Raw genomic sequence first — 12,892 nt, 5'->3', positions numbered from 1 at the left:
GTAGTGTCCTAGGCCCAACCATCTTCAGCTGCTTCATCAATGACCTTCCTTCCATCATAAGGTCAGAAGTGGAGATGTTCACTGATGATTGCACAATGTTCAGCACCATTCGCAACTCCTCAAACACTGAAGCAGTCCATGTCCAAATGCCGCAAGACCTGGACAATATCCAGGCCTGGGCTGACAAATGGCAAGTAACATTCACGCCACACAAGTGTTAGGCAATGAGCATCTCCAACAAAAGAGAATCTAACCATCGCCCCTTAATGTTCAATGGCATTACCATCACTGAATCTCCCACTATCAACATCCTAGGGATCACCATTGACCAGAAACTGAATTGGACTAGCCATATAAATACTGTGGCTACAAGAGCAGGTCAGAGGCTAGGAATCCTGCGATGAGTAACTCACCTCTCGACTCCCCAAGGCCTGTCCACCATCTGCAAGGCACAAATCAGGAGTGTGATGGAATACACCCCACTTGCCTGGATAAGTGCAGCTCCAACAACACTCAAGAAGCTTGACATTGTCCAGGACAAAGCAGCCCCTTGATTGGCACCACATCCACAAACATTCACTCCCTCCACCACTGACACACAGTAACAGCAGTGTGTACCATCTACAAGATGCACTGCAGGAATTCACCAAGGCTCCTTAGACAGCACCTTCCAAACCTATGGCCACTACCATCTAGAAGGACAAGGGCAGCAGATAGATGGGAACACCGCCACTTAAAAGTTCCCCTCCAAGTCGCTCACCGTCCTGACTTGGAAATATATCGCTGTTCCTTCACTGTCACTGGGTCAAAATCCTGGAACACCCTTCCTAACAGCACTGTGGATGCACCTACTCCGCAGGGACTGCAGCGGTTCAAGAAGGGGATTCTCAAGGGCAACTAGGGGTGGGCAATAAATACTGGACCAGCCAGCGCAACCCACATCCCATGAATGAATATAAAGAAAGAAGACCCCGCCCTTTTCATCTAATTCTATCAGCGTATCCTTCTATTCCTTTCTTTCTGCATTAGGATATGTGATCATTTTAGCATTTAATCAAGGTTATTTGTTTGAAATTGTTACTAGTTCAAGTTATTGCTCAACTCTAATCACAATGGTCTTCACGTCCAGTGCAATCTGTGTTGCTGCGATTTGCTGGCATATTTCAGACCCCCACCCCAACATTTTCACTTTGATCCTGAACCTGCTGTGTTGGTTCAAGCAGTGTTAGACTTTGTCGAGTAGCACACCATGTGATTGTAAACAGCCAGGGTGATAGACATGTCCTGCCTTGTTTCACTTTGTTGAAAGCAAAATACCGTGGATGCTGGAAATCTGAAATAAAAACAAAAAATGCTGGAAAAACTCAGCAGGTCTGACAGCAGCTGTGGAACGAGAAACAGAGTTAACATTTTGAACCCGTATGACCCTTCTTCAGGGCTAAAGAGAAGTAGAAATGTGATGGAGAGGGACACAGTTAACGTTTCGAGTCCGTATGACTCTTCAACAGAACTAAGTAAAAATAGAAAAGAGGTGAAATATAAACTGGTTTAAGGGGGGGTGGGACAGGTAGAGCTGGATAGAGGGCCAGTGATAGCTGGAGATAGCCAAAAGATGTCACAGACAAAATATCCTTTTGTCTATGACATCTTTTGGCTATCTCCACCTATCACTGGCCCTCTATCCAGCTCCACCTGTTCCACCCCTCCTTAAACCAGCTTATATTTCACCTCTTTTCTATTTTTCCTTAGTTCTGTTGAAGAGTCTTATGGACTCGAAACGTTAACTGTGTTCCTCTCTGCGGATGCTGCCAGACTTGCTGAGTTTTTCCAGGTATTTTTATTTTTATTTTTGTTTTGGATTTCCAGCATCTGCAGTTTTTTGCTTTTATTATAGAAATGTGATGGATTTCATACTGTTTAAGGTGGGGAGGGGGGTGGAGCTGCTGAGTTTATCCAGCATTTTCTCTTTTTATTACTTCACTTTGTGATTATAAGACAGTTGGGTGATTCTTGGGCCAGAGTGAACACAAGGAATTGCCTGTATGTGGTTTAATTATCCCCGTCTGCCTGCTACAGATGCAATTGTTAGAAGACCCTGCCCCCTATAACCCCGCTAATTTCCCATTTTTCATTCACTTGTGCCCTTTCGGGGTAAGGTGATCGTACAAATGGAATCATTGGTAACCAATATCTCACCTCTGACCTTTGTCACCGCATTGCATCTAATATAAGGAGTGCAAGTGACACGAGTTTTAAAAACTCATTCTTAAAATGTGGGCGTTGCCCGCATGGTTGGCATTTATTGCCCATCCCTTGTCGCCCAAGGAGAATGTGATGGTCAGCTGCCCCCTTGAGCCACTGCCTTATAGCGTTTTGCTGTAACTGAGTCACTTGTTATGCCACTTTAGAGGGCAGTTGTGGTCGATGTTGTTACAAAAGGGTTGGAGTATAAGAGTAAAAAAGCCTTACTACAATTATACAGGACCCTTGTGAGGCTACACTTGGAATCGTGTGAGCGGCTTTGGTCTCCCTGCCTCATGAAGGACATACTTGCCCTAAACGGAGCGTAGTGAAGATCCACTAGACTGGTTCCTGGGATGAAGGGATTGTCCTGAGGAGGGTGTAAATAGATTAGGCCTATATATCTTGGAAGTGTGAAGAATGCGAGGTAATCTAATTGAAACACATCAAGTTCTTAAGGGGCCTGACAGGACAGCCACGGAGACGATGTTTTTCCTGGCTGGGGAATCTAGAGCACAGGGTCACTGTCAGGGTTGTGGGGAATGGTGAGGGAATAGTATTAGGTGAATTGCTCATTCGGAGAGCTGGTGCAGAGACGATGGGCTGAATGGCCACCTCCTGCACTGTAACAATTCTGTGATTCTGTGAGAGCAGCCATTTAGGGTGGAGATGATGAGAAAACTCTTTATTCAGAGGTTTGTGAATCTTTGGAATTCTCTACCCCAGTGAGCTGTGGATGTTCAGTCTTTGAGTATATACAAGAGATCGATAGATTTTTGGATACCAAGGGAATCAAGGGATAAAACAAGAAGGTGCAGTTGAGGTAGAAGATTAGTCATGATCTTGTTAAATGGTGGAGCAGGCTTGAGGGGCTGAAGGGCCTGTCCAGCTCCAATTCTAATGTTCTTATGTTTAGTTAAGAGTAACCATGATGCTGTGGGATTGGAGTCATGAGTAGATCAGACTGGCTAAGAATGGCAGACTTCCTGCCCTCAGGGACGTTCCGACAATATGGCAGCTTCAAGGTCACCTTGACTGAAACCAGCTTTGTATATTTCCAGATTTTTTTTTAAAATTCCAATTCTCCAGCCCCCAAGCTGGCATTTGAACCCATTCTGTGAACTATCCAACCAGTAACATAATCACTGCATCACCATTCCCACGTTGGCCAGCTCCCTGTAACTTGAGGTAACTTGCTGTGTCAAAAATGAAGCAATTTTGTTTGTTTTAGTTTTGTTGAGTTTGCTTTAGTTTAGTCACAAAGTCATGTGATGGTTTCATGTGTGTGTATATATTTATATATATATATATATATATATATATATATATATCTTTTAAAAAACAACTAGCTAAAGCCAGTATCTTTTCCCAGCTTAACTGGATACAAAGCGTTCTAAGATTCACCTTTGTCTGCGAAGCTTGAGTAGGGAATCAAGCTACTTTTGGATGTGGATGTTTTGTAATTTGTTTGGGTCTGTAAATATGACATTCAATGATTATTCGAGTTCAAAGAATCCCAATAACTACCTTTGTGAGTTTCAGTTAAGGGGTGATAGCTGTTTGAATCTGAGACTCTGTTCCAAAAAGTGCAGTTCAGATTCGCAAAGTGATAAGAAGGAGAGAAAAAATCACTGTGCATAAAAGTTATCCATTGAAGAAAGTAAAATGGTTGATTCTTAACTGCCCTCTGAGAAGGCCTAGGCAAGCTGTACCAAAAGAGCCTCAGAAAAGTCAGAGAAGAATAAAACCAGACAGACCACCCAGCATTGACCGAGGTACAGGAAACAGTAAAGACACACCATCAATCAACACTGCAAAGTCCTCCTTACGAATGTCTGGGCTCATAAAGACTAAGTGCCGGAAAAACGCAGTGGATCTGTGTTGTGGTGAGAGAAAGAGTTAAGAGTTAGGGTTCTGTGGTCGTGACCTTTCATCAGAACAGTTCTTAGCAATAAACTGTTCACTGATGCTCAGTTTGGGTTCCGCCAGGTTCACTCAGCTTTTCGAGTTCAGGAAGGTGTCTCACCAGCACATTTTCAAGGGCAGTTAGGGATGGGGAATAAAGGCCAGCCTAGCCAATGATGTTCACACCTATTGACCCAATTAAAATACTCGCTGCACGAAACAAGTCTCCACATCTCCCCTGGAGCTCTTTTGCCAGTCACTTTAAATCTGTCCCCTCTGGTTAATTGAACTTTCTGCCATTAATGTAAACAGTTTCTCCATATTTACTTTATCAAAATCCTTCATGGTTTTCACAGAATTTCGATGGCACAGAAGAAGACCATTGGGCCCATTGTGTCTGCACTGGCTCTTCAAATAAACATTATGATCTAGTGCCATTGCCCTGCCTTTTCCCTGTACCCTTATACATTGTTTCTATTCAAATAATCACCCAACATCCTCTTGAATGCCTTGATTGAGCCTGCCTCCACCACACCTCCAGGCAGCGTATTCCAGACTTGAACACCTCTATCAAATCTCCTATGAAGCGACTTTGTTCTAAGGAGAACAATCCCAGCTTCTCCAGTCTCTCCACTTCACTGAAGTTCCTCATGCGGGTGTCACCCTGATAAATGTTTTCCGTACCCTCTCTAAGATCTTGGCCTGATCCCCAGTGCTCCAGCTGAGGCCTAAAGGTTAATTTATTCTGAAGGTTCAGTATGGCTTCCTTGTTTTTTTTATTCCTCTGTTAATAAAGCCGAGGGTTCCATATGATTTTCTTTTAACAACTTTCTCAAATTGTCCTGTCACCTTCAAAGATCTGTATATATATGCCCGCACATGGTGCCTGCCCATTCCTCCAGTCTATGTCTTCCTGAAGTCCACTACCATCCTTCTCATTGCTTACTTCTTTTTTGAGTTTCAAACTATCAACATTTATTGAATTACCTGGAAAAACTCAGCAGGTCTGGCAGCATCGGCGGAGAAGAAAAGAGTTGACGTTTCGAGTCCTCATGACCCTTCTGTCGAAGGGTCATGAGGACTTGAAACGTCAACTCTTTTCTTCTCCGCCGATGCTGCCAGACCTGCTGAGTTTTTCCAGGTAATTCTGTTTTTGTTTTGGATTTCCAGCATCCGCAGTTTTTTTGTTTTTATCAACATTTATTGTTTGTTTTGCCCTGACAGTATTGTGGCTTGGCCCTTCCCACTCCCCCTCCGGCCCCTGACCCCTCAACTTCTTCCCCAACCACCTTCTTTCCTCCCTCTCCCCTCCTTCGCTCCCTCTCCCCTCCTTCCCGCCCTCTTCCCTCCTTCCCTCCCCATCCCTGCCCGCTCCTTTTATATGTTCCTATTTTTGTTTGCCACCTGTTTTCTTCAGCAACTCATATATTCCATAAGCTGGTGACTATTTTTTGTCCACCGATTACTTCTGCTTTTCTCAGTGACCTCTTGTTACAATTTCAGAGACCTTTTCCTCTCCCAGTTTTTTCTGTTAGCCTATTTATTTTATGTTGAATTTCCAGTACAGAAATAGGCCACTTGGCCCAACTGATCTATGTCAGAGTTTATGCTTCACGTGAGCCTCCTCTGCCTGCCCCTCTTCATCTCACCCATCAAATTTTCCTTCTATTCCTTTCTTCCTTTTGTATATCTAGCTTCCATTTAAATACATCTGTACCATTTACTTCAACCACTTCCTGTTGTAGTGAGTTCCACATTCTCACCACGCTCTGGGTAAAGAAGTTTCTCCTCAATTTCCTATTGATTACCTTATCCTTATGGCTTCTAGTCCTGGCTTCCTCCCAGAAGTGGAAATATCTTCTCCAAGTCTATCATATCAAACCCTTACCTAATTTTTAAATTTCCTATCAGGTCATCTTTCAGCCTTCTGTTTTGTAGAGAAAAGAACTCTAACCTGTTCAACTATTCCTGATTATTAATACCTCTCAGTTCTGCATTTCTGGTATGATAGAGTGAATAATTGTTTTATTATTATGTTAACACTCAATATTAATCATCATTACTGTCAATTACATAGAATGTACAGCCAATCCATTCCAGCAGTTAAGCCTCCTTCTATCCTACTCCATCTGAATCTAGCAGCAAATCCTTCAATCCCTTTCACCCTTGTCTTCAGTGAGCTTGCTATTAAATGCATCTATACCATTTGCCTCAACAAGTCCTTGTTTTAGAGGGTTCCACATTCTCACCACTCTCTGGGTTAAGAAGTTTAATATTATCATCACTTCTGGTGGAGCCCCAGAACGAAAAAACAGTAAAAACTGGGGAAATAAGACTACTGGCTCGAACTGGTCTTGTATACCTTAAAATGGAACACCAATAAAAACTGGGAAATAAGAGTAGTGGTTTGAACTGGTCATGTATACCTTAAAATGGAACACCAGTAAAAACTGGGGAAATAAGACTACTGGTCTGAACTGGTCTTGTATACCTTAAAATGGAACACCAGTAAAAACTGGGGAAATAAGACTACTGGTCTGAACTGGTCTTGTATACCTTAAAGTGGAACACCAGTAAAAACTGGGAACTAAGACTACTGGTCTGAACTGGTCTTTCCTTCTGGGGCCTGAGAGTGCCAGCAGACAGCAGGGCACCATGGGCTGTAATGCTGTGGAAAGTCCATGTCACGTGGTTTATCGTCAACAGAAGTAAGATTAACTGTCTTATAATTGTTGGCCAATCACTTTTCCCTACTTTGTTTTGAAGAAGAGTCACATCCTCCAGCACAATCTCTCTGTCTCCTGAATTTTTGAAAATTTGAATCAGAAATCTCACTAATCCTTCCTAATTTTTTGGGGGGTTTTCTTACCAGGTTTCAGTGATTAGCTCATCCTAAGTGTGAGTAATGTCTCTTGTACATAATAATAATCACCACTAATAGTTTTTAAAATCTATTTCTACAATTCCAATCCTAGCAGCACAGTGGTTTAATGATCACTATTATATATGTTATACATGTTACTGTACTGGTAATCCAGAGGCCTGGATTGATAAACTGGAAGTGTGAATTCAAATCCCATCACAGCAGCTTGGAAATTTAAGTTCAATTAATTAATTCCTTCGGCACCTTCCAAACCCATGACCACTACCATCTAGAGAAAGACAAGCGCAGCAGACATATGGGAACACCACCACCTGGAGATTCCCCTCCAAGTCACTCGCCACCCTGACTTGGAAATATATCGCCGTTCCTTCACTGTCGTCGGGTCAAAATCCTGGAACTCCCTCCCTAACAGCACTGTGGGTGTACCTACACCACATGCACTGCAGCGGTTCAAGAAGGCGGCTCACCACCACCTTCTCAAGGGAAATTTGGGATGGGAAATAAAGGCTGGCCCAGCCAGTGATGCCCACATCCCGTGAGTAAGTAAAAAAAAAATTAAATAATTCTGGAATACCGAAAAAAGCTATGATTAGTGATGGTAACCATAATACTGCCAGGTTATCATTAATCCAGGTCACTAATGGTTCTCTGGTTCACTAATGCCCTTTAAGCAAAGAAATCTGCCATCCTTACCCATTCCTGTGTATGTATGCTCTCTGAAAGGGCCTAGCAAGTTGTAGTCAAGAAGGTGGCTCAAGACCATTTTCTCAAGGATAATTAGGGATGGGCAATAAGTCCTGCCTTTGCCAATGGCCTCATGCCCTGTGAGCAGAAACATGTTTAAAAAATCTGCTTTTTTGAACCTACAAACAAGGAGCAGGAGTAGGCCATTCAGCCCCTCGAGCCTGCTCCGTCATTTAATTAGATCATGGCTGCTCTGATAACCTGAAATCTGCATCCCAACTACCCCGATAACCCATCACCCTCTTGCTTACCAAGAATCTATCCATCTCTGCCTTAAAATACGAATTGTGGCCAAGTCCTTATTCACTATCTCTGCCATTGCCTCCATCCCCATCTGGAGCACTGTGTTCAGTTTTGGCTAGCGAGCCTCAGGAATGATATTTTGGCCTTGGAAGGGTTGCTAGGCAGATTCACCAGAATGATGCCAGGGTTTAAGGGTTAAATTATGAGGGCAAATTGCATAATCGAGTTTTGAAGAACAATCTAACCAGGGCTTTCAATGGAGTGGGTAGAGAGAAAATGATCTCCTTTGATATAAGAATCCACAACAAGCTGGCATAATCTTTAAACTACAGCCATGCCATTTAAGGAGTGAAGTCAGGAGGGACTCTTCCCATTAGACGACTGTGAATGCTGTATCAATTAAAAATTTCAAAGCTGAGATTGAGAGGTTTTTTTTTGTTAGGTAAGGGTATCGATATATGGAATAAGAGTGGTTCAGTGAAGTTGAGGTACAGATCAGCAATGGTGTAATTGAAAGGTGGAACAGACTGGATGGCTGAATGGCCTCCTCCTGTGTGGTGTGAGCAAGTAGAACTCACCAAGGTGCCATGAGTTGAGGAGAAAGTAGTGTGGTTACCGCTGAGGGATAATGAAGAAGAGGGAAACAGTTTAATTGGAGATCATAATCCAAGTATTGCGGCTGAAAGTGTTCCATGCATTGTAGATGAGGAAGAGGTTGGATCGCTCTGGGATATTGTTCCTTCCCTCACCCCAAGCTCGCTGACCTACATTGGCTTCCGGCCAAGCAATGTCTTGATTTCAAATCCTCATTCTTGTTTTCAAATCCCTTTCTCTGACCTTCCTCCCTCCCTGTCTCTGTTACCTCCTCCAGCCCCACAACCCTCTAAGGTCCCTGCGCTCCTCCAAATCTGAGATCCCTGACTTTAATCACTCCACCATTGCCAGCTGTGTCTTCCGCTGGCTAGGCCCTAAACTGCAGAGTTCTCTCCCTAAACCTTGCCCTCTCCACCTCTCTCTCTCAACCTTTAGAAGGCACTTTAAAACTGACCATTTGACCAAGATTTTGGTCAACTGTCCTAATATCATCTTGTGCGGCTTCGTTGTCATATTCTGTTTGATAAATGCTGTCATGAAAATATAATAATTTTCATAATATTATTGTAATTTATTGTAAAGCTAGGTTAATAGTGGGATTTGGATTAGTTTCTCTGTGTGTCGGTGTGTGTGTGGGGGGTTTTAATTGAATTACAGACAGCTGGTTTGGGTGCTTTGATGTTTCAGAAGGGAAACTAGGTTTGAAATGCTGAACATATAAACATGGCTGAAGTTTTAGAATGTGAGGTGTGAAGAACACTTACATTTTTAGATAAACCAGAGTCGTGAATTTCAAAGAGATGGTAAGGTGTTACACCTAGCCAACAGAGGCTAAGCCAAACAGTGTGTTTATTTTTCCCAAATGTTACTGATAGTATGAGTACTGTGAAAGATTTATATTATGGAAAAAGTAGTGGGGACAATATGATTTACATTTAAAAAGGAGATGAGGTTATGTGTAAGGAAGAAGGCTTTCTAAAATCCAACAAGTGTGAAAAGCCTCCAGCCTCTATGTACCATGCGGCTGCCTCCAGGAACAGCAGAAGAGAATTCCTTTTTAAATATCACTGTCCAGGGTATTGTGTGCTTTGCCTGGGTCTGTTAAAATCTATGTTTTACTGTTGCCTTAATGGAGGTGTAACTGGGAGCTAGATTAATGAGGAGATTTAGGAGTTACTATAGTTGTAAATTTGTAGACCTCTGTATGTGCTTAAAATCATTTATTAATAAATTAATTTAGTTTTGTAAAGACCCTCTAAGACTCGGTGGACTTATTACTACTGAATTCAAGGCATGCATCACAAAAGAAAATACAAATGGCAGAACAGTCCTGGCAGCTGTTTCAAGTTTCCCTCTGGGATTTGAGCAGCTCAGCACTTACCATCCGCTGGGCTAGAATAACGCTCCTGTGAACTGGGGATATTTTGCTACATTAAAGGTTACATTCATAAAGATTACAAATGCGTGTTGGTTGCCATCCAAACTGGACTTTTACCTCACAAAGCCGAAGCACATATCTCTATAAATCATGAGTGATAACTCCAGACAAAGCGTCACTGCCATGGAACCTTGGCAAGGAGAGATGGGAGGACAAGCATGTGGTGTAGGGGAATGTCTGTTAAGTGTCAGTTTGTGACAAATCCATGAATTTCAGGGCCCTTTGATTAAACAACCGTCATTGTGTCTCTTTCAGCTGATTCTCTTTGGTCTGAGCAATCAACTCGTTGTATCATTCAAAGAGGAAAATTCCATTGCTTTTAAACACCTCTTCCTGAAAAGATACCAAGACGCCGATAAGAATGATGACAGCTTTGTTGTATATACTCAGCAGGAAGTTTATGATAGCATGTCTTATGCTGTTAACCAGGTATTTGACCAACCCAGCTCTTTGATTCATTTTTTTAATGTATTTAAAATTTTCCAAAAGGAAGAATGGAACAATATTTAAGATATGATTGCTTTCAATCATCTTCGCATTTGTTTCATTTTTTTCTTGAAGTGTACACAATGCAGCACCTACAAAGCTGTCTCGAGGTGTGTAATATCAGTGTCATAATGTCAGTGCTTCTTGTGAAATATGTAATAAGGCAACCAAACTGAATGAATGGGATTGCAGGTTAAAAGCCAGGCTGACAATCCATACATGCTTCTGACAAAGTAAGGGACTTGGTACTTGGTAAGGTTTCCCCCTGTAAGCTTCCACTATGGAATTTTCACAGAAGGTGCGCTATGAATGCAGTCGGTGGTCACATTAATGTAAAAAAAAAACTCAACAGATTTTCCTTAACTGACTCCTTAGAGGGCTTGGAGATCAAGGTTTGTGCGAGGTTGTTCCAGTCTTTAATTGTTCTTGGGAAACTTCAGTTAGCAAAGAAAGCACATTGGAGTGTGTACAGTTGGAGCTGTTGGTTGTGAATGCTTCAAGCTCAGTTACTTTTGGACTTGATGTCTTGCTTAGAAATATTTAATTGCCCATTCCAAATGGGGCCTATCTTCAGTTCTGGGGTGCTGCACCAGCCTAATGGCATGACCAACTGCGAGACATTGGCACTTCACAAGTAAAACGAGCTGCCCGGCATTGAACATTCAAGGAGAGTAATGTTTTTAGCAGTAAATGGGTCCCTAGTGGCTACACAGTACTCAAGTTGTGGCCTGCTAAGTGTTTGGTACTGCATTTCCTTCACTGTAATTGAAGAGTGTTTCGCAAACCCAAGCATCTTGGAGGCTGCTTGTTGATGCTTGGGGCTAGTAACGGAGGAAGAAAAGAAAGTTCTCAGCCTCATAACCTCTCAAAGCCAAATAAGGTACTTTTCACTTCACATCTGTCTTTACCAAGGAAAGAAATACTGCCAAAGTCACGGGGGAAGAGGATGCAGTTGAGACACTGGATGGACGGAAAAATTATTAGAAAGACTGGCTTTACTTAATGTCGATAAGTCACCAGGGTTGGAACAAATGCATCTGAAGATACCGAGGGAAGAAAGGGTGGAAATAGCAGATGGTCTGGCCATAATCTTCCCCTCTCCCTTACATGCAGGGGTAGTGCCAGAGGACTGGAGAATTGCAAATGTTACATCTTTGTTCAAGAAAGGGTGGAATGTTAAGACCATCAACTACAGACCAGACAGTTTAACCTTGGTAAAAGCAAAATACTGCAGATGCTGGAAATCTGAAAGAGAAACAGAAAATGCTGGAAATGCTCAGCAGGCCTGACACCATCTATGGAGAGAAAAACAGAGTTAATATTTCGAGTGTGTATGACCCTTCCTCAGAGCTGAGAAGGATCATACGGACTTGCAACATTAACTCTGTTTTTCTCTGCAGAGATGCTGTCAGACCTGCTGAGCTTTTCCAGCATTTTCTGTTTCTCTTTCAGTTTAATGTTGGTCACGGGGAAGCTTTTAGAAATGATAATTTGGAACAGGATTAACATTCACTTGGACAAATGAAGATTAATGCAAGAAAGCCAGCATGGATTCGATTTTTCAAAAAATTCCTTCATGGGGTGTGAGTGTCATTGACAAGGCCAACACTTATTGCCCCTCCCCAATTGCCCTTGAGAAGGTGGTGGTGAGCTGCCTTCTTGAATCGCTGCAGTCCATGTGGTGTAGGTACACCCACAGTGCTGTTAAGGAGGGAGTTCCAGGATTTGACCCAGTGACAGTGAAGGAACGGCGATTTGGGCTGAATTTTTAGCTCATCAGGTGGGCCCGTGCCTGACCTGATTGAGTGTAAAATGACTTGCGATGACATCGGGCGAGCGTCCTGACATCATCACGCACTCGCATGATATTTCAGTCGGCAGCGCACCCGCCAACAATTAAAAAGCCTATTAGCAGCCATTAAAAAGGTAATTAAAAGAAATGTTTTGCTGGTGGGCAGGCGAAAAGGCCAAGTGGCTGTTGCACTTATATTTGGAAACCTCATCCACGGGCGGGATGAGGTTTCCAACAGCAAAATAAAAATAAAATAAAAATTTTCAAATTTAATTAATAACACGTCCCTGCTCATGTGTCAGAGTCACACGAGGGAACATCCTTCACAGCATTTTAGGAAGCTTTATTTTTTATTTTGAAAAATGTTCATCTCCCTGAGGCAGCTCTGTGGCCTTGCCAGTGTGAAATTGTGATGTGGCCATGATCGTGGGTGTTGGTCGGGTTCCTGACCACCCCCACTGAGCCCAAACCCAAAGAGGGAAAAGTCCTCCCGATAGTTCCATGTCAGGCTGGTGCGTGACTTGCAGGTGGTGGTGCTCCCATGCATCGGCTGCCCTTGTCCTTC

At 42.8% G+C, this 12,892-nt stretch overlaps 1 protein-coding gene across 5 annotated transcripts in view; it reads left to right on the top strand.

The window, feature by feature from the left end:
- LOC121289457 (mucolipin-2-like) overlaps positions 1 to 12,892 on the top strand; it is a 63,327-nt gene that overhangs the window by 12,729 nt on the left and 37,706 nt on the right. For all 5 annotated transcript variants that reach the window (XM_041208965.1, XM_041208967.1, XM_041208964.1 and 2 more), the window contains exon 3: positions 10,305 to 10,478. In XM_041208965.1, the coding sequence (XP_041064899.1) occupies positions 10,305 to 10,478 (174 nt within the window). The remainder of the gene's footprint in view (positions 1 to 10,304; positions 10,479 to 12,892) is intronic.

This window comes from Carcharodon carcharias, chromosome 16, assembly GCF_017639515.1.
Source record: "Carcharodon carcharias isolate sCarCar2 chromosome 16, sCarCar2.pri, whole genome shotgun sequence".
Lineage (NCBI taxonomy): Eukaryota > Metazoa > Chordata > Chondrichthyes > Lamniformes > Lamnidae > Carcharodon > Carcharodon carcharias.
This window is presented reverse-complemented; position numbering and strand designations above follow the sequence as displayed.